This window comes from Pelodiscus sinensis, chromosome 14, assembly GCF_052426305.1.
Source record: "Pelodiscus sinensis isolate ZL-2025 chromosome 14, ASM5242630v1, whole genome shotgun sequence".
Lineage (NCBI taxonomy): Eukaryota > Metazoa > Chordata > Testudines > Trionychidae > Pelodiscus > Pelodiscus sinensis.
Window position 1 is genome coordinate 1,347,535 of NC_143065.1, and position 23,096 is coordinate 1,370,630.

The 23,096-nt window shown below is 40.3% G+C and overlaps 1 protein-coding gene across 3 annotated transcripts in view; it reads right to left on the bottom strand.

Annotated features, from left to right (window-relative positions):
* LRRC49 (leucine rich repeat containing 49) overlaps positions 1–23,096 on the bottom strand; it is a 129,744-nt gene that overhangs the window by 92,062 nt on the left and 14,586 nt on the right. For all 3 annotated transcript variants that reach the window (XM_075897737.2, XM_075897738.2, XM_089781872.1), the window contains exon 7: positions 7,184–7,250. In XM_075897737.2, coding sequence (XP_075753852.2) covers positions 7,184–7,250 — 67 coding nt within the window. The remainder of the gene's footprint in view (positions 1–7,183; positions 7,251–23,096) is intronic.

Genomic DNA, 23,096 nt, shown 5'->3' on the forward strand with positions numbered 1-23,096 from the left:
CATTATTTTTATTTTTAGGTAATAAGCCATTGCCTTTTCATTCTACAGGCTGGACCTCCCTCATCCGCCACCTTTGGGACCTGACTACTCCTGAACAAGGGGATTTGCCAAACAAGGGGAGATCCTTCCCATTATGGTCCATGATGAACCTGGCTAAGACTCCACCTGAGCTGTACTGCTGTCTGCCCAGCCATGGTTCCCCAGGCTGGAGCTCTGCGGCTGCCAGAGCCGAGGTTGTCAGGGCTGCTGGGGCTTCGCAGTTGCCCGGACGTTGCGGCTGCTGTGGGGGCCAGGACTTCACAGCCGCTGGAGTGAAAAGGGCTCTGCAGCTGCTGCAGCTCTGTGGCCACTGCCAGTCCCCACTACCGCCCAGTAACAGGGGCCAGAACTCTCTGCTACGCTGCTTGTCCCTACCGCAACACAGGACTCCTGGCGGAATCGTACCCGCCCCCCTCCTGCCCTGTGGCCTGACCTCCTTTTAACTGGACTCTGTGGTCCAGGAGCATTGCTGGACCAGAGTCCCAGTTAAAGGAGGTACAACCTGTAGACCATTACAAGTGATATTCTCTTTAACAAATGTAAATGACACACATCTAAGTCCCTGTAGACTATTTTCTACTTACCATAAATAAGTAATTGATAATCAGTTTTTCGAGGTGTTTTGCATTACATTTAAAATAAGAATGGGAAATACCTTACTTTTAAATAAATGTACAAAAAGCACAATACGCTCTATTTTCATGTTGTGTGTTTTTGAGAGTTATAGGATATTTAGATAGTGAGAAAATTTGAAAAGCTCAAAGAGTCAAGATAAAAATGCCTTTGAAAATTTTATGCAGCACATAACTCATCAATAATGAAATACCACAAAGATAGCATCCGTTTCTGATGTATTTCTTGTGTATATTCAGAAGAGGTCTTTGCTTAAAAATTTCTTATAGCATAGATTTCTTATATTTATGTTGCTGAACTTCCAGTAAGAAAACCCTGACACATAATTAGATAACTAAGGAATACTCAAAGCAGCGCCAATAATAATTTGATTTTATTAAATGAAATGATATGGCATAAAATCTATTCTATATGCAGTGGGACAATTTTTTCTGTCAGTTACACGTGGGCCAAGTCCATTAATTTTGACAGGGCAGCCTGGTGTAACTGGAGAAAAGTATTTACCCCATTATGTCTTTACCTAAAATACCTTTGAAGAGATTTAATGAAATACTGTACTGAAGAGCAGTTTAATGAAAAGCTTTTGCTTACCCCATAAGTCTGGTGACCATATTTTCTGAACCAAAATTAGCGACACGCTAGCCATACCCCAGGCCCCCATTAGCAACGCCCTCTGCTACAAGAAATCCCACCTCTGGAGGTAGTACTCCAGGAGTCAAGATGGACACATCACCGGTAGTAAAGGATGTCATATGACCCCTCTAAGAACACCTCCTACCATCCTCTACCCATAGGAATGGGTTTGGCCCCCCACAGGATCCCTTCATGCAACTAGCCTGCAATTGCATTAACCCAACTTACATAAGAACATAAGAACGGCCGTACTGGGTCAGACCAAAGGTCCATCTAGCCCAATATCCTGTCTATCGACAGTGGCCAGCACCAGATGCCCCAGAGAAGGTGGACCGAAGACAATGATCAAGCGATTTGTCTCCTGCCATCCCTCTCCAGCCTCTGACAGACAGAGGCCAGGGACACCATTTCTGTCCCCTGGCTAATAGCCTTTTATGGACCTAACCTCCATGAAATTATCTAGCTTCCCTTTAAACTCTATGGGTGTGTCTAGACTACATGCCTCCTTCGACGGAGGCATGTAGATTAGCCAGATCGGAAGAGGGAAATGAAGCCGCGATTAAAATAATCGCGGCTTCATTTAAATTTAAATGGCTGCCCCGATCTGCCGATCAGCTGTTTGTCGGCAGATCGGGGCAGTCTGGACGCGATGCGCCGACAAAGAAGCCTTTCTTCATCGGCACAGGTAAGCCTCGTGAAACCAGGTTTACCTGTGCCGATGAAGAAAGGCTTCTTTGTCGGCGCATCGCGTCCAGACTGCCCCGATCTGCCGACAAACAGCTGATCGGCAGATCGGGGCAGCCATTTAAATTTAAATGAAGCCGCGATTATTTTAATCGCGGCTTCATTTCCCTCTTCCGATCTGGCTAATCTACATGCCTCCGTCGAAGGAGGCATGTAGTCTAGACACACCCTATTATAGTCCTAGCCCTCACAGCCTCCTCTGGCAAGGAGTTCTACAGGTTGACTACACACTGTGTGAAGAAGAACTTTCTTTTATTCGTTTTAAACCTGCTCCCCATTAATTTCATTTGGTGTCCTCTAGTTCTTCTATTTAGGGAACTAATAAATAACTTTTCTTTATCGGCCCTCTCCACACCACTCATGATTTTATAGACCTCTATCATATCCCCCCCCCCGTCTCCTCTTTTCTAAACTGAAAAGTCCCAGTCGCTTTAACCTCTCCTCATATGGGACCCGTTCCAAACCCCTAATCATTTTAGTTGCCCTTTTCTGAACCCTTTCCAAGGCCAAAATATCTTTTTTGAGGTGAGGAGACCACATCTGTACACAGTATTCAAGATGTGGGTGTACCATAGTTTTATGGGGCAGTAAGATATTCTGGGTCTTATTTTCTATCCCTTTCTTAATAATTCCTAGCATCCTATTTGCCTTTTTTTACCGCCGCTGCACACTGTGTGGAAGTTTTCAGAGAACTGTCCACGATAACTCCAAGATCTCTTTCCTGATTTGTTATAGCCAAATTAGCCCCCATCATATTGTACGTATAGTTGGGGTTATTTTTCCCGATGTGCATTACTTTACACTTATCCACATTAAATTTCATTTGCCATTTTGTTGCCCAATCACTCAGTTTGGTGAGATCTTCTTGGAGTCCCTCACAGTCTGCTTCTGTCTTGACTATCCTAAACAGTTTTGTATCATCTGCAAACTTTACTACCTCACTGCTTACCCCTTTCTCCAGAGCATTTATGAATAAGTTGAAAAGGATTGGTCCCAGGACTGACCCTTGGGGTACACCACTAGTTACCCCTCTCCAATCTGAAAATTTACCATTTATTCCTACCCTTTGTTTCCTGTCTTTTAACCAGTTCTCAATCCAAGAAAGGACCTTCCCTCTTCTCCCATGGCCATGGAATTTACACAAGAGCCTTTGGTGAGGGACCTTGTCAAAGGCTTTCTGGAAATCCAAGTATACTATATCTACTGGATCCCCCTTGTCCGCATGTTTGTTAACCCCTTCAAAGAACTCTAACAGACTAGTAAAACAGGATTTCCCTTTACAGAAACCATGTTGACTTTTGTCCAACAAATTATGTTCTTCTACATGCTTCACAATTTTATTTTTTACTATTGTTTTGACTAATTTGCCCGGTACTGACGTTAGACTTACCAGTCTGTAATTGCCAGGATCGCCTGTAGAGCCCTTTTTAAATATTGGTGTCACGTTGGCTACCTTCCAGTCATTAGGTACACAAGCCGATTTAAAGGATAGGTTACAAACCACAGATAATAGCTCAGCAATTTCCCATTTGAGTTCTTTTAGAACCCTTGGATGAATGCCATCCAGTCCCGGAGATTTGTTAACATTAAGTTTTTCTATTTGTTCCAAAACCTCCTCTAATGACACTTCAATCAACGACAGCTCCTCAGATTCATCACCCACAAAGGACGATGCAGATTCAGGAATCTCCCCAACGTCCTCAGCCATGAAGACTGAAGCAAAGAAATCATTTAGTTTCTCCGCAATGGCTTTATCGTCCTTGATTGCTCCTTTTATAGCTCGATCATCTAGGGGACCCACAGGTTTTTTTAGCAGGCTTCCTGCTTCTAATGTACTTAAAAAACATTTTGTTATTTCTTTTTGAGTTTTTGGCTAGCTGTTCCTCAAAATCTTTTTTTGCTTTTCTTATTACATTTTTACACTTGGTTTGACAGTGTTTATGTTCTTTTCTATTTATCTCACTAGGATTGGACTTCCTGTTCTTAAAAGATACCTTTTTGTCCCTCACTGCTTCTTTTACATGGTGGTTAAGCCACGGTGACTCTTTTTTAGGTCTCTTGCTATGTTTTTTAATTTGGGGTATACATTTAAGTTGGGCCTCTATTATGGTGTCTTTAAAAAGTTTCCATGCAGCTTTCAGGGATTTGGCTCTAGTCACCGTGCCTTTTAATTTCTGTTTAACTAACCTCCTCATTTTTGTGTAATTCCCCTTTTTGAAATTAAATGCCAGGGTGCTGGATTGCTGAGGTGTTCTTCCCACCACAGGAATGTTGAATGTTATTATATTATGGTCACTATTCCCAAGCGGTCCTGTAACGGTTATATCCTGGACCTGATCCTGCACTCCACTCAGGACTAAATCGAGAATTGCCTCTCCCCTTGTGGGTTCCTGCACCAGCTGCTCCAAGATGCAGTCATTTAAGCCATTGAGAAATGTTCTCTCTGCTTCTCTTCCTGAGGTGACATGTATCCAGTCAATATGGGGGTAATTAAAATCCCCCATTATTATAGAGTTCTTTATTTTGGTAGCCTCTCTAATCTCCCTTAGCATTTCAATGTCAGTATCACTGACCTGGTCAGGTGGGGAGAGGCCGGGGGCAGTGTTCCCTCTAAGATTTTCCACCCATGAGCAGAGTGGGTTTCGTCTTCCACACCAGTATTGACTTCACGTGTGCTTGTTCAGATGTGTGCCACTGTGGCAGCCAAATTATTAACAAATATCTTATAAATATCTCCCTTTCCCCCTCAGCTGCCATCTCTCCCACTCTCCCCTGGTTTTTGCTGCCCCCCACCCCTCACCCTCCTCTGCTGTCCTGGCTCCTGCCCTTCTCACTCTCCTCAGCCTTTTGGGGACCTGCTTCCCTCTCCATCCTCTTTGACCCCTGTACCAGCACTTCTCTTCCCCCTGTGGCTACTCCTCCTCTAGCCCCACTCTGATCATCTGTAACTACACCTCCCCAACCCCTCTCCTAACACCTATCATAGAATCATAGAACCATACAGCTGGAAAAGACCTCAGAAGGTCATCAAGTCCAGCCCCCTGCTCTAGGCAGAACCAATCCTAACTAAATCAACTAAATCAACCCAGCCAGGGCTTTGTCAAACCGAGACTTAAACACCTCTAGGGATAGAGACTCCACTACTTCCCTAGGTAACCCATTCCAGTGCTTCACTACCCTCCTGGTGAAATAGTTTTTCCTAATATCCAACCTGAACCTCTCCCACTGCAACTTGAGACCATTGCTCCTTGTTCTGTTATCTGTCACTACTGAGAACAGCCTTTCTCCACCCTCTTTGGAAGCTCCCTTCAGGAAGCTGAAGGTCTTGGCAGAGGAGGTGAGTGAGGAGGCTAGGGAAGTGGGGTCTCAGCTTGTGGAGGTGGGAGACACTTACTTGCTTTTGCGTGACTCCCAGCACCTACCACTGCTTTTTAAAATCTAGCTAATTTGTTTTGCGTTAATTGCTTAAATTAACTATGATTGAGAACCTTAATTTTCATGCCATTCTGTAAGTTGAGAGTTTGCCCTCACCTGCAGTGCTGGCTGTATTCACTTTTGGTCACCCTACCTCCAAAAAGATGTATCAGACACGGAGAGATTTATGGTCAGTGGAAAGGAGAGTAAAAGGCATTCACTAAAGCTTGTACAATTTTTCTGGGGAATGTTTAGGAACCATGCTGTAAAAACAGATACAAGTTCTCCTCGTTTCAAACTTTCACCTTGTGTGCATCAACAACTCAAAGACTCCCAGGGGTAGCCATGGTAGTCTGTAACTGAAAAAAACTTAAACAATGAATGGTCCTGCAGCACCTGAAAAACTAACAAAATTACAAGAGTAGAACAAATTGACACACAGCTTCCGGGTTTGTAGATAGATGCATGTTTCAAAGAGCTTGCAAATAAAAGTTTCAGACTATAAAACAACTAACATCACACCTAGTACCTGCTACTTCTGACTCATAAGAGCCAGAACTCTACCACATACCATGTATTAATTAGTAACATAGGATTTTTTTAAAATCATTAAGATCAGAGTTTTAGATATCTGCAACACTCAAAAAAAAAAAACCTGTTGAAAGAATATTTTTCTTTTTTATGTTAAGGCATTAATACCTATGTTTGAAATGTAATCATGCAAATATCCTCCTGGTACACACACACCATGCAGCCTGCTTTCCCCTCCAGCTTTCCCTCCAACCAAGCCAGACAGAGAGGACTGCAGCAAGTGAGTCAGGACACCCCCAACAAACTGCCCTTAGGGTTGCCAGATGGTTTCAACAAAAATACTGGACACACTTGACATTACGTCACAATCTACATTACATCTTATTTAGAAAATACCAGGTATTTATGTTTTCTCACTTATATTTTCTCAATTTGTTTTGCGAACAGAAAGCTCAAATCTGGACTGTCCAGTTCAAAATCAGACACCTGGCAACCCTAACTGCCCCCTGACTCTACCTCACTGCAGAGATGCCAGCACGCGGTCACTCCCTTTCCTCACCTAACCCTGTGAAATCTGACCCCACTTCAAGTTGGCCAGGAAACTAATGCCTTCGTTATAGATTAAGTGATTTGCCCAAGTCATATTGGATATTCTTGGCAAACCTAGGAACATAGCTCAGATTTCCTAAAGCTCAAGCCATTGCACTAATCAGACAACTACCTTCACGTATTATTCGAATTATTGTACTTTATGCATTAAGTCATTTGTAAGGTAACAGTATATCCAATATTTCACTAGTTACGATAACCATTTTAATTTTTCTACCATAAAAATGACTAAATATTATTTTAGCTATATCACAACTATTTTGTGTGAGGTGAATATATTGTAGCTCAAAAATAACTAGATCAGTTCAGTTAAAGTTATATGCAAATTTTGTACATTTTTATTTTACTTTTCATAAACTTCTGCAAAAAGAGAAACTGGAGACAAAGATTCAAAATATCATCATGCTACCTTTGAGTAATTTATAAGTTTCTGTGAACTCGCTAATAAAACTAGTTGTAAAACCATTACATCTCCTTTATAAAAACAATACTACAGGGAAAGACACTGGAGCTTCAACATGCCTACATCACTATTATTTGCAAGCAGTTCAAAATAGCAGATGTACTTACTGTACAGTACCTGATTTCCATGAAGATCCAAAACATCAAGATTTTTCAAGTTCTCCAGATTAGAGATTTTCTTTATTCTAAAAAATTAAAAGGTAAACAATTTTTCATCAAAATGTAAGATGTAAGTATTTAGCCTATCATCTATTCCCAACAAGTACAAATAAGATGTTAATTGTCATCCAAATGGTATACACCATTCCCATTCAAGACATTTTAGGAACCTAATGATATAGGTGTTGAGTGAAGGCTAAATCTTAATACCAAGATGCTACTGTCATTAGTGAAATAACAAAACATAGCACCTTTCCCTATATAAAACAATGTAACAAAGTCTGTTGGCATTAACAAGATGGTTTATTAGGTGATGGACCATTCTACCATTTCCTGGACACCACAGTATAAATCACCAATGGTAAATTAGATACCACTCTCTACAGAAAACCCACTGACTCATACAGTTACCTACATGCCTCCAGCTCCCATCCAGAACACACCATATGATCCATCGTCTATAGCCAAGCCCTTCGATACAACCGCATCTGCTCTAATCCCACTGACAGAGACCAGAAACTTCAGGATCTCTACCAAGCATTTATAAACCTCAATTACCCACCCAGAGAAATAAAAAAAAACAAATTGAAAGAACCAGATGAATACCCAGAAACCATCTACTTCAAGACAGACCCAAGAAAACCAAAACTAGTACACCACTTGTCATCACCTACAGACTCCAATTTAAACCCATCCAACACATTATCAATAAACTACAACCTATACGGGAACAGGATACTAAACTCCGAGGCTGTGTCTACATTGGCATCCCTTTCCAGAAAAGGGATGCTAATGAGACACTTCGGAATTGCAAATCCGCGGGGGATTTAAATACTTTCAAGGACGCGATTCTCCGAGAAATAAGCCCTTTTCCGGAAGATCCCTTATTCCTACTTTCAAGTAAGAATAAGGGATCTTCCGGAAAAGGGCTTATTTTCCGGAGAATCGCGTCTAGACTGGCGCTTTTCTCTGGCAAAAACCCCGAGCCGGAAAAAAGCGGCAGCCATGTAAATGCAAATGCCGCGGGGGATATTTAAATCCCCCGCGGATTTGCAATTCCAAAGTGTCTCATTAGCATCCCTTTTCCGGAAAGGGATGCCAATGTAGACACAGCCCATGAGGCTCTGGGAGACAGACCCATAGTCTCCTATAGACAACCACTTAACCTCACGATGATTCTTACCAACAACCACAGGACATACCACACCTTGGAACTTTCCCTTGCTACAAACCCCGTTGCCAGCTTTGTCACATATTTACTCTGCTGACACCATCATTGAACCTAAACATTTCAGTTATAAGATCAAGAACATATATTCCTGCTCATCCAGAAATATAATTTATGCCATCATATGCCAACAGTGTCCGTCTGCTATGTATATTGGACAAACTTCTCAGACACTTCGCCAAAGAATCAATGCACAAAAAACAGACATCACACAGTTTCACGAAGAAAAAACAGTTTCTTGCTATTTCAACTAGAATGGGTATTGTCTCAACGACCTGATTACCTGCATCCTGCTTCAAAGAGATTTTAACACAAGACTTGAAACACAAGACTTCAAAGAGAAGCCTCTGAACTGTCATTCATACTTAAATTTAACACTTTACAAATGGGCCTTAACAAAGATGCTAATTATCTTACCCATTACAAAGACAGCTTCCCCAATTATCACCTCTAATATCATTATCTCATAGACATTAACCTCCCCCCCCATTCTCCCTCTGTTCTAAAATCTGATTTGTCTATTTTATATGTGTTCATTTTTTTTTAATTGTATTCCTTTGGTATGTATATGTATATATATATATATATATATATATATATATGGTCATGCCAATTTTCTTTCACAATTTGATCTGAGGAAGTGGGTCTGGCCCACGAAAGCTCATCATCTAATAAACCATCTTGTTAGTCTTTAAAGTGCTGCATAGTCCTGTCTTTTGTTTCAGCAAGACCAGACTAACACGGCTACATCTCTATTACTTTTGTGATTAACTGAGGAATATTTTTTGGGAAGTTAGAAACAAAACTGCCAAGAGGTCACCACTAGAAGCAACTTACTAAACAGGAATTACAAAATGAATGTAACTGAATAAAATCTTTCGGAATAACAATCAGTCAATCAAAATAATTATAACAAAATTATTACACTATTACAGTTTTCTGATAGAGTATATCAGCTGTGGCTTGTAACTATGTTTTTATGTATTAGCCTTTTGGTGTATGTCAGGCATTCAGGAAAGGAATACATATATAATACATGTCTGATTTTCATTCAGCAAGATGCTTTCTTGCCAGTGCCACCAAGCTAAAATAATACTGAAAGAACGGATTTTGTTTAACTTAGGACTTTCACACACACATACTCTACCCACAAAGCAGAACTCAATTTTCCCTTATTTAAAATTAAAAGAAAAAGTATTTTAATCATATCAATTTATGTCAGCTCAAGTGAAACTAGTCAATCTTATATCCAAAAAATAAAGTTTGAGCTCTCAGGAGACCCCTCACTTTAGGTGATGCAGCGTAGTGTCCAATTATCTAAGGCTGGAGTGAGGAACATCAAGAAGGAGATTTAAAAGCATTTAGAAGTATGGGTTCTTTTTCCCAAACCCCAGATTGCTTTCCTGGGGCCAGTTCCTATTTCTTAGTGACTACTTGTCTATTCTAGAAGTAATGCTCTTGGAACAATATTGCGGGCCTATCTCTAAAATTGTCAAGGGTCAGTACACCTTTTTATTGACATTAAAAATCAATAACAACCATTGGAACCTTGTGAGATTGTCACATTTACTCTTAAGTTGGAAATAATATCTGAGTCTATTACATCACAGATAGAGTTTACCCAAATCACGTATGTCCTGAAATAGCTTCTGTTCATATATTAATGTCCCTAGGAAATGGCTCTTCCATTATTATAGCAGGTCTGCATTTACCAGTGACTGTGGATCACCAAAAATAATCCAATTTATTTTATACCACTTTGAAAGTGAACAGATTATATCCATGTCCATTTCATAGTGACTGGTTTGAGAACAAATATTAATTTACTGACTTACATAGCTTTTCCTTTCCCCACTTGGTTACCTAATTTTTAAACATATTGCCACACTTTTTTTAAACCCAATCTCTCTTTATTTTCCATGGTCTGTTGTTCTGCAAGATTTTAAGTATTTTCTTCTCCTTTGTTGTAGTTGCTGTGTTATAATCTCCAACCTCACGTCTCAACTCAACCATTGCCAATATAAGTTTCAGAGGGGTAGCTGTGTTAGTCTGAATCTACAAGAACAGCAGTTTCTCCACTCTTGGTGTTCACACCTCCACATCAGCTGCTAGAAGTGGGCCTCATCCTCCCTGACTGAATTGACCTCGTTATATCTAGCCTTACTCTTGACTGGAACTCTTTTCTTATGCCTGTATATTTATACCTGCCTCTGGAATTTCCACTACATGCATCTGACGAAGTGTGTCTTTGCCCACGAAAGCTTATGCTCCAATAAATCTGTTAGTTTATAAAGTGCCACAGGACTTCTTGCTGTTATTACCAGGGTAATGGGAGAACACCCGCGGCTGGCAGCGTTGCATGACGTCACTGGAGCGATGGACAGGGAGGGGAGGATGACGTCACATGCCGAACAAGAGAGCGGGGAAAGGATAAAAATGGGAGGGGGAACACAGGCAGGGAGGACAGTGGGGAACAGAGGAAGGTATGGCGGCCAGAACTCGGGGAGGGACGAGAAGGGAGGATAACCCCGCCGGGGTCGACAGAGGCCCAGGGTAGGGTCATGGAGCCCGAGAGTGGGCGCGTTTAGGGGTAAACCCCCACCTGCTACCACTGGGGACGAGATTCCCAGTGTTAGGGCCCTGGGCCCGGATCTGGGAGCATGGGTGGGCCCGGACCCCCTTCCCTGCCACCTGTAGTCGAACAGCACACCACACCCCAAGGCAGAAGTTTGGCCCTGCTACGGTCACATGACTGTGGGGGACGTGGGTAGTACGAGTAACTTGAGATAATCAGGGCGTGATAGATGTGTAAAATAACGGGACCCAGAACCTGAATAATCATAGATTTGTGACACCCTGGACTTGCCACTAAGGAACTTGTTGCTCATTCTACTCTACAATGGAACGAGATCTGAAGCAACAGTTCAAGGTCTCATCCTAATTCAACCTTAAAATATTAAATAAGTGTGTTGACTACTGTATTATAGTTACATACTGAACCTGCAGTTTTAACAAGTGGAATATAATAGAGACAAACGCCTTAATTTTAAAATAATTTTAAATCTAAGATGCATCCATACCAGTTTTACCGTGTTACAGCCCAGGCCAATTAAAATAAAATATATAGATCAAATCATAGTCTTCAGTATAAAATATGAAATATACTATTAAACTAAAACTAGAGCTGACCTGTTGGTCTAGCTTCAATGAAGCACTCTGTCACTTTGGGGGAGCGGAATAAAAGTCAAGAACCTATGCTCCTGACTCTCATCCTGACTGTCAATAGTAATAAAGAACCAAAGTGTTCAGCCTCCGAGGAGGAAAAATTGGAAATGAAATACTTTTTCCAGAGAAAATGCTACTGGTTGAAGTGGAACACTACTGGCAAAGAAGTGATCACGTTCCTTCTCACTAAGAAGAAAAACAATAGTGATACAGGCTTTTGAGAGTTTGGAGGAAGGAGATTCTAGTGAGAAAAGAACAAACTATATTAAACTGAAGAACACTGGGCTTTTTTTAAGTAATACAAGATGTCAAAAGGAAAAGTAAAGGAAGATTTTTTTCTTTGGTTGGCAACATTTCTTCTCAAGCACATTCCACTGTTTGCCAAGACCTAACTCAGAGCCCTGAGGAGTTCCGCTATTTTACTGCTTTTTTCGGTTGTTGTTCTTTTCCATTTGCTGAGATCCTAATCTCAAGACACTATACATTATTATATAGCCCACAGCATCACCTACTGGCAGATTGTATTAAACATCCCATGTGCTATTCTTCAAAAACAAATTAGAAAAACCAGAACAATATGGAAAAAAGCTCTCTTTCTAGCCATTTATCAAAATACAACTCTTCAGAGGTTATCCCCAAACCTCAACTTTTATATACAGCATACTGTAACAGCACTCTGACATTACTATCTGGAAACTTTGATTTTTCATGGCATTCAAAAATCAGCGTTTCATGTCATGTTTTATATCATGCTTAAAATTCAGAAGTAAAACACTTAATGCTATAGTGCAAAAGAGCTAGGAACCCTGCTCCCCTTCCCAATAAACAGGAAAACACAATACATTTGGACAACAACTCTTTAATGGATAATATTTTTAACATTAAGAAACACTTCCTTAGTAATCATGTGGCTAAACCACAAAAAATTTGCTTCCAATGCAAGTGATTAAGTATAGCCTTTTCCTGGAGATGGTCAAGATGAATGATATGAACAAACACAGGACCCCATGGCACAGCCCTTAGTCATACAGCTATGCCTACCGATTAGATAGGAATACAGTGATTCCTCACTTAACACGTAACACGTGCCTGCTTAACACATTTTCGGGATAGCATGATTTTTTTTTAGGGAACATTTTTCAAACAACACGACCCTGTCCCCGCAATAACACGATTTCCCCTAGGGCCGGCCAGTGGCCAGCAGCAGCATGAGGCTTCCCCTGCCTCCCTGCAAAGCAGCAGAGGTTTGCCGCTCGTAGCGCTGTTCCCCGGTGACCCCCTCTGGCCGGACGCAAGGCATCTGGCCAGAGGGGTCACCGGGGAACTGTGCGGCGAGCAGCAAACCTCCACCACATTGTAAGGAGGCAGAGGAAGCCCTGGGCAGCTGCCGGTGATCGGCCAGCTGGGGAAACCCAACCGCTGGCTGCAAGCCCCCTCTCCTGTTCTTCCTTTCCCTTCTCCAGTGCCAAACTCCTCCCCTCCCTGCTACAACCCAGTCCCCTTTCTCCTCCAACCATATGTCCTGGTCCCAGCTGCTAACAAGTGCAGGCTGGAGCTGCGAGCGCACGTGCGCTTGAAACACAACCCCCACCTTTTCCATTATTTTCAATGGGAAAATTGACCCCGCATAACACATTTTCACTGAGCACGATCATTTTCTGAAACGTATCTACCGTGTTAAATGAGGAATTATTGCACTCATATGAGTAAAGGTTGCAGGATTTGGCCTATATTTTTGTGAAGTTATGTTACTCACTAGTTATATTTCTTACCAGAATCCATGAAACAATGGGGAAATCTATTCTATTTACTATCTTCCCATCTAAAGATAAACTACTTAAAGGAAATATTTCAACTGGCTGGAAGGGACAATTTAACAGCCTACTTTGTGTGCAGAAAGACAAAGGCCTTCATCGGTAGCAGAGAAATGTGTAAAATATTAAAACTAGTTTAAGAAACAAATCTTCAATGACACAATTACATGGGCTCAAGGGTACATTTAAAGGAGGACACTTATGAAAATACTCTTAAGTTTCATGTAAAAAGGCACAGCAGGAAAAGATGGCTGTAAGAATTGGAGCATACATATCTTCTGTAATGACTTCAACATTTATTAAGATGCAGTTAAAATAAATCAAGTTTGAGGTACACATTAGCTTGTCCTGTACATTAGCTTCTGACAAAAACTTTCTTCCAGCCTATACACTGACTGAAAATTAGTATTGGCATGTTTAAAGAATTCACACTCAAAAAGAAAAGGTCCAAATGAGACCTTTATTCTGGAAGAGTGGAAAGGAGAAAGTGCAGCGTGCTTACTGGTAACAAATCTATTATGACAACATCACATATTGAATTTGGCATTGCACTGGTTTTGGCAAGATCAACTTTAACTCTAAAATAAAAACAACAAACAAAAATTAAGAGTAAATTATTCCTACAAAAGCTAAATACAAAGGAAACATTGACCAATACTAAAACAAATGCAAAATGGATCAGAAAGCCAACAGCTGGAAAAAATGGAAAAGAACTTGATGGAGCAACGTGTATCCAATGGGTATTTAGAAAGGAAATGGCCACTGCTCTGAGCATGTCAGAGCCTAAGCTGGCTGCAAGATTCTTTTCAACATCTGTTAAAAAAGGACATCTGGAGAAGACGGCAAGAATGGAACGTTCATTATACAAAAAGATAGAAAAGTTTTAGTTTTACAAAACCTTCTTCAGTTATATCTTTTGCAAAAAGAAATGAAAATCAGGACAGTTCAGTTATGGTCCTATTTTAACTGAGGAGGGATACAGAAACTTAGTTCTGGTTTTGGCCTATCATAATTTTAAAGAAAAGGATAAATAGGATAGTTTTTAATAAACATTGGTATAAATGTGGGAAAAGTGGAACACTTGTGCACTTAATGGGACTGTTATTGTTTCCTCAAACTTTTTGGCTGGAAGCATCCTCTGGGTTAAAAAAAAAAAAAAATCAAAGATTGAGGTTATCTGGGACCCTATCGTGAGAAAATATATTCCAGCAGCATAGGAAAGGCAACCTCTCTCCCTGGCACGAAAGCTTTATTTCGGGAGGTGGGGGGGAGGACCCAAAATACTCTCAATCTCATTTTGGCTGACTGAAGTATAATCTTTCCATAATAATTAAAGGGTACATTTAATGCATACATGATTTTTAAATACAGCCGGTCCCCAAGTCACAAACGCGTTACGGACCAAACACTTGGCCGTACCTCGGAAAGGTCGTAACTCGGAACCCATTGAGTTACATTGCACCGTGCTATTCGTAAGCGTAGATTGCGTTCGTAACTCAGAGCCCACATTTACGACCGCTTTAGTCGTAAGTCGAGGTGGCTGTAAGTTGGGGACCAGCTGTAGATGGCTCCCACTTTTGAATAAAACTATACAAATAGAAGACTAAACCTTTGGACTTCTTTAAAAAAACTATTATTCTTATTAAAAATAGCAAATGTCTTATCACTGATTATTTTTAGCCAATACGCAAGTGTACTATGTTCTTCCAGAGTACATAAAAGTTAAGGTATAGTCAGCTTGCCCAATTTGTAGTTATTTAAAAATATGTGGGGCAGGAGGTTAATTTTTGGTTAAGTTTCAGTTTTAAGTTTTCTGAATCAGGATGTCAAAACATTTTTTTTTATTTAACCTAATCTTCTTTAAAAAGCACTGTACCATTGGTCAGACTTTTTCCATCACTAAATAGGATAGACCAAATGTACTGCACATGACCTAACTCCATCATATTTATTGAGTTACGTCAAGGATGAATTTTCCCCATTGAGATTCAGTAATCTCACAAAATAAAACATAAAATAGCTCAACCAAGTATCAACAAGTAAAAATCCTCTTTTTAAATGGAGTGCAATATATTCATAAAATCCTTGAAGGTTTTGCTTATAGATACAACTCCAGTTACAGAAAGAAAAGGGTTAAATTTGTTGCTCCTACATGTTGTTCTGATTTTTTTTAAACCACTAACAGAAAACGAGAGTAAGACAGATAAGACACCTGTTTTAATGGCTGTTTCCATGGAAACTCCCTGGAATAGTGTCTGGTGACTTATAACCTAAGGCCCTTCTTTATTTTCATTCCTTTCAAACTAAACTGATTTATGCTTATGTAGATTTTACCCTCCTCGGTAAAGTGAAAAAGTATCCGTGACACAGAAGAAAAGGGCATTTGATTTGAACTGGAGAGAGAAAGGGGAGAGAGCTTTAAAAGTCAGAGAGGAACTGAAAGAATGGGCAGAGTCAGAACTAGGAATTCCAGCAATATTGTGCCATCTAATTAGGAGAAACAAAAGCAACAGACTGACAAGCCTGGCAGTTAGCAACAGTGAGCAACTCATGGTAAAGTATGGTAACTCTCATCTTACCTTCAGTGAAAGGTAGTTCAATGTCCAAGGCATCGGAAGAAACTACTGTGCCAAAGATGATTTATAAAGAAGTTCATAAGTGATTAATTTCTTCAAACTAACATTCAGTATTCCCTGAACAGGTTTGACCAACCAAAAGAAGACCTGACCTGAAAGCCAGATCTAAAACAAGACTGGATCTGAAGTAGATGACTTCTAGCATCTCTCACCGACAGAAGCCACTAACAATGAATACCTACTAGTGCACAGAAATTGATACCTAGGAGAGATTAGATATAAATTAATCCAGAAAATTCCCACTAAATATAATGCCTCATCTAAGAAAAGTGAAATGTTATGTTCTCAAACTAGCTCAAGTTTAAATCTTCTATTGAAGCCTGATATCCAGTCATTGTACAGTGCTTAAGAGTGAAAGAAATGTAACTGTACAATCCTAAAACTGTAAAGGCAATTCCTCCACTGAAACCTTCATATTTTTATTTATATATATATATATATATATTTTAGGTTAACTGACATTCTAGAGTTAGTTTTGAAACAAAGATTCAGTCTTATGATGACGGGCCAGAATCTGTTATCAACAGCACTGATGTAAACCACAGTTTACAGTAGACCTCGGAGTTATGAACACCAGAGTTATGAATAAGGATGTGAATGGTTAATTGGCTGCCTGGACAAGTTGGAGCAGCCCCTGCAAGATGCCGGCAAGAGGCTGCTCCAGACCAGCTGGGCCTGCCATGACACCCGCAGCATGGCATTCTCAGCCCAGCCAGAGCAGCCCCCTACCCACCCGCGATGCAGTAGGCCAGGCTTTGCTAGAGCAGCCCCCTCCCGCCTCTGTTTAAGTGGTTAACCAGTTAACCATGATATATAACCAGTTAACTGATTAAAGGGAATTTTACACCCCTAGTCAAGAATTGACCAATCAACTATGCACCTCCTTTGGGGGGGGAAATAAATACAGAACTGTGTAAAACTTTAAAAAAAATAAAGAAAGAAGTTTTAAAAAGAAGAGTTGACAAAGAAAGGAAACTTCCTGTGCTTGTTTCATTTAAAATTGAGATAGATAAAAGGAGCATTTTTCCTTCAGCACAGAATAGTATCAAAGCAATAAGAAGTCAAAGTACAGTTATAAACTTTTTAATGAACCACCATAACATTTTTGCCCAAAATAACTAATATTTGGCTACGTCTAGACTGGCCAAAGTTTTTCCGTTAAAAGCATTTGCGGAAAAGAGCGTCTAGATTGGCACGGACGCTTTTCCGCAAAAGCACTTTTTGCGGAAAAGTGTCCGTGCCAATCTAGACGCGGTTTTGCGCAAGAAAGCCCCCAATTGCCATTTTTGCCATCTGGGCTTTTTTGCGCAAAACAAATGTGAGCTGTCTACACTGGCCCTCTGCGCAAAAATATTTCCAGAAAAGGGCTGTTGCCCAAATGGGAATGTCAAAGCATTTGCGCAAGAAGCACTGATTTCGGACAGTAGAACGTCAGTGCTTTAGTGCATCATCAAGCGGCCAGTGTAGACAGCTGTCAAGTTTTTGCGCAAAAGCATGCAGTCTAGATGCAGCCCCCCAGAATTGTGAACAACCTCCAATCCCAAGGGCTACGTCTAGATTGTATCCCTTTTTTGTAAAAGGGATGCAAATTAGACGTATCGCAGTTGCTAATGAAGCGGGGATTTAAATCTCCCCCGCTTCATTAGCATAAAAATGGCTGCCGCTTTTTTCGGCACGGAGCTTTGCCGGAAAAAAGCGCCAGTCTAGACGCGGATCTTTCGGAAAATAAAGCCTTTTCTGAAAGATCCCTTAACCCTCTTAAAATAAGGGATAAGGGATCTTTCAGAAAAGGCTTTATTTTCCGAAAGATCCGCATCTAGACTGGCGCTTTTTTCCGGCAAAGCTCCGTGCTGAAAAAAGTGGCAGCCATTTTTATGCTAATGAAGCGGGGGAGATTTAAATCCCCGCTTCATTAGCAACTGCGATATGTCTAATTTGCATCCCTTTTACAAAAAAGGGATGCAATCTAGATGTAGCCAAGGTGTTTATAAGGCTCCACTATAAGCAGAACTGCAGTTTTCACTGATAAAATTGTGATCAAAATCTGATGACAACAACGCGCTAAAATTATGTTACTGTATTGAACTGACTAGGTTTTTTATATTCCCTGTTTTATTTATGCACATTGAACAAATTACGCTTCGACCACAGCAGTCGACCAAGGCTTCCCTTGTCGACCACGCTGCGTCTAGACTGCCGCACTGTGCCGGATGATCTGATCGTCAGCACAGCACAGCGGCCATTTTTATTTTAATGAAGCAGGGATTATTTAAATCTCCGCTTCTTTGACTATGCCAAATAAACTATTTTACATGGCTCTGTCGACGGAGCCAAGTAGTCTAGACGTACAGGCTCTGCTGTATAAAACTTTATATATAAGCTTTATACTCTAGAGCCTGCAGCACAGCCAGCCCTAGGAGTGCGGCCAGCAGCCCGGAGAAGGCTTCATTGAGGGCACTGCAGTATAACTTTTATACTTAAGAGCCCACAACGCAGAGTGACAGCCAGCTCCCCATAACGGAAACCAATAAGCCGATGCTTACTGATTAACTGTTTAAATAGCTACACTTTTATATTTCTAATTAAGATTTTTAACAAATGAGATTTCCCCCTTTTCCTAATATGCTTTCAGAAATATTATACAAAGTTTAAATATTTTTCCATATAAATTTCCATTTAGATGTTTTTTTTCAGTAACAAGCAAAAGCAAAAGGCTTAATTACTGCAATCAATCACATTTTTCTGTTCAGTTTTGTGTTGCTCTTGATACTATAGATATTCCCAAAGGACAGATGTCAGCAGTTCCCAAATGTAAAAAAATATTAAGCAGTTCCATGAAGTTGGTGAAAAGTCTCAGAGGGGTAGTCATGTTAGACTGTAACTTTTAAAACAATGAGCAGCCCTGTGGCACCTTTTACACCATCAAAAACATATAAGATCATGAACTTTCATTGCTAAGGATTTAAAACAACTTAAACAACAAAACACGGAACTCAGACATCCAAGACCGTTGACAAACCTAGGGTTTTTGACAATTTTTTACTAGAACCTGAAGTTTTGCCAATACACCATAAAATATTTTTAAAAAGCCATCACATACATCTTTCCCATTTATAATCAATCACAATTCTGAACTCCATGTTCTCATTTATTCCTCCCCCTCACCACTATCTTGCTGTTGATCCTTTCCCCCAAACGTTTATCATTTGTGATCCTTTTTTGCATTATTCTCAACACCTCTTTTCACAATTTTCAGTCTCTATAAAATTTAATGCGCTTTACCATGGTTTCCTTTGATTTTTTATTTTTCTTTTTTCCTTCCTTATTTTTCTGTATCTTCTGTTTGTTTCTTACTCATCCTACTTAGGAACACAGGAATTTCCATATTACATCAGAACAAAGATCCAAGTGGGCATCTACCAGATGCTTCAAAAGAAAGTAGAAAATTCTCATAGGCTACGTCTAGACTGGCAAGATTTAGCGCAAGTACTCTAAACGCAAGAGTTTTTGCGTTAGAGTATTTGAGTAAGAGAGTGTCTATACTGGCATGTGCTTTTGCGCAAAAGCATCCGTGCCAGTGTAGACGCTCTCTTGTGCGAGAAAGCTCCGATGGCCACTTTAGCCATCGGGCTTTCTTGCACAAGAAATTGATGTTACCTGTCTACACAAGCCTCTTGCGCAAGAAGACTTATCCCTGAGCGGGAGTCTCAGAGTATTTGCGCAAGAAGCACTGATTTCATACAGTAGAATGTCAGTGTTCTTGCGCAAATACTTGCGGCCAGTGTAGACAGGTGGCAAGATTTTGTGCAAAAGTGGCTGCTTTTACGCTAAATCTTGCCAATGTAGACACAGCCATAATGTATATGCCATAGGGATATACTTATGCCTATTTACCGGTCTTCTCTTTCATTCCATTTATTTTTCATGCTCCATTTTCTTGTCACAGTCTTCACTTATATCTGCCACATCATTTTCCCTTGATTTAAAAAGTGGACTTTCTGCCCACCTACATCTTGTCTACTTTGTACAGTTCTATGTCAAGCTCATCATTGTAGCATCTGATCATTTTCCAGTAGTGCATTAAGCAACATGAATACATATCTGTCACATATTTGCTCTTTTGTTATGGTCCTTATTTCCTATGGGATATTGTTCCTGTGAATATAGTTTAGAGTAGGGATATTAAATTGCATTTAATCAGCTAATCGAGTAGCCGCTGGAATTTCCATCAACTACCCAATTAGTCCATAAGCGGGAAAACTGCAGAGCTGCAGCAGGGTAAGCTCCTAGCCCAGGAGCTAACCCCGCTACGGCTCTGCCTTTCAAATATATTAAGAGCTGCCAGGCTCTTAATACATTTAAAAAGCAGAGGCGTAGCATCTGGGACCAGTTGCAAGCTGGGACGGCTGATTCCTGGCTTGAGCTTGGTCTCTCTACCCCAGCTCGTGACCAGACCCCTGCCTCTCCTACCCCCCCAAAAGAGACAGTGCTGGGGGGAACCAGCCTATTAGCCTGCTTAGTAATGATTAATAATTACTCGACTAGTCCCTTACATCCCTAGTTTAGAGCATCACTTTAATCTTTTCTCAGTTCCCTGCCTCCTCCCTGCTGCTCCCTTTCCATTACCATAATTTAGAAGTCCAACTGATTTCATAATCAAAGGCCTCCACTCTCTCTTAACGTCCCAGAGGAACAGGGAGTGTCAATCAGATGAGCTAGCATATATACCTACTATGCCAGAACACTCAATCTCAGCATTCTCCACAGACAAGCATCCCTTAGCTGTGTGTAAGTATTATGAATCGTGTATCAGAAATCATTGCTAGTAGCATCATGAAGGAAAACGGCCCAAATGCAAGCTGAAAGATCGGCTCATCCTTAACTATGCTTCATGTTTCCAGCACATTTTACTAGTGGATATTAGCTTAAATTTAAACCTGTGAACTCAGGAGATATTTGAAGATTGATTACATCCTGAAGTAATTTTATGTTTTTTTTAATGTATTGTACAGGTGCAATCTTGAATAAGTTAAGTAAAATTTCCTGAAATAATATAGTTTAGCCCTAGCCTGATACCCAAAAATACTTATCAGGTCTCTGAAGTTTCATCGTAAAGGTTTTCTATTAAGATTTTTTTATGGCAAAACTATTCATATCACAAAACAATTATTTACTCCTAGGCAATTTTGTTGGTTGATTGGTGTTATTTTGGTTCTGAAATTAAGAACAGCACAGGAAAAACTTGAACGTCTGCTGATTTAGCATATGCAATGTGTGTTCTGCTTTGTTAACACATAACATAGTGGTAATGCCTGATGGCCAAAATGGGCTAGTAGCCATCCAGAGCAGTGTTCAAGTATGCTTAAGTGATGGGTAATCAAAGACACTGGTCAGAGTTCTCATTGAGGTCACTAGTCAGGCTATCTAATCCAAGGGCTGGGACAGTAAGTTAAAACAGTGAGTTGACAACTCAAGGTGAGGCAACATAGCAAGGCAGCCAGGCAGGGTTAGGCAAGGCAGCAGGGAAGTATAATAAACTTATGCAAAAGTAACAAGACAAGGCAATGGTCTGTGGCTCAGACAGCTTCCTCTTCCTACTAGGATCTTTATATAGCCTAGGTGAATCATGTGAATCAGGGGCCTGGGTGCAGCTGTTGTGGGACTAAAGGCTTGATCATAAAGGTGGGTGTTTGGGGGGTTGGTTCAATGTACTGACATGACAGAGACTAGAGATACCATGTAGACTCTCAGCAGAATGAGATTCAATATTGGCATTCTAACAATAGCTAAACAGAAAAAAGCATGAGCCCCATCCCATGTAAGACCAGTGGCAAGATCATATATAATCCTCAAGTATCTAGAGACAAATTCTACAGTTAGAAAGTATGTTGCTTTATATGAAATATTTCACACACCAATACATACATTGCCTTTGACAAAGAGTATAGATTAAATGGCACTAGTGAATATGAACAATGGTTTATAAGAGCATCAAAATCATTATTTTTTTTAAATCCCTACAAAGAAAGGTAATGCCCTACACAGAGGAAGACATTCTTTCATTCCATAGCACACACCCTTGTATTACTGCAGGATATAAAACAACACAAAATAGAACTAATTGTTTAGCCCACTCAGGCTTTAATCATTTAGCATCAAAGGTGACAAGTCCCGTTGTGTTAGTTAATTTCATCACAGCTGTATTGGGGCAATTTATGCACTAGGAACTTGACAGATCCAACATTGGCTCCGTCCCCATGCCTCTACTCTCTTGGAGTGGTTGTAGCAGAAAGGTTGGCACCAGTTTTATACTCCTATTTTCCCTCTACAATTTAAGCTCCCCCTCACCGCAGACCAGTGGTCCTAAAGTTAATACCCCACTGAGATGCAGTTTCTCTCTCAAAACTTCTGTTGAAGTCTGACTGCAAAGTTACCCTGCTGTCACTGCACAAGTTATATCTGGGTCACATTTTCAAGTTTTTCTTTGCAACCAGGAGTGTCAGAAAACGGTGGGTTAGAAAATTCTTTTTACATTTAAATAAAAGCTGAGATTCTGATGTAACAATAACTTCAGGAACAGTGAACTTCATTCTTTGTTCTCAGAATCATGCAGCTAAGCCAGTTTATTTAAAAAAAAAAACATTTTATTGGAAGTGAGCATGTCAAAGAAATCACTACTAATTCTTGCACAATAATCTTAATTTGTGCAATCCTTGCAATATCCATTGTCCTGTATGACAACATAAATTGTTAATAAGTCAACTTTTATCTTACATTACACTGTCAACAAAACTGTATAATTTGAAGCACTATCATACTCAAAACCATTTACATTATTTAGCTCTACTTATTAGTATGGTCCTCCATATTTATTTGTGGTTTAATAGCCACTCCATTGTATCAGAAAGTTATATTCAAGATCCTGTCACAATGGCACAAAATTTCACAGTAGTAAACCCTGAATTTCAC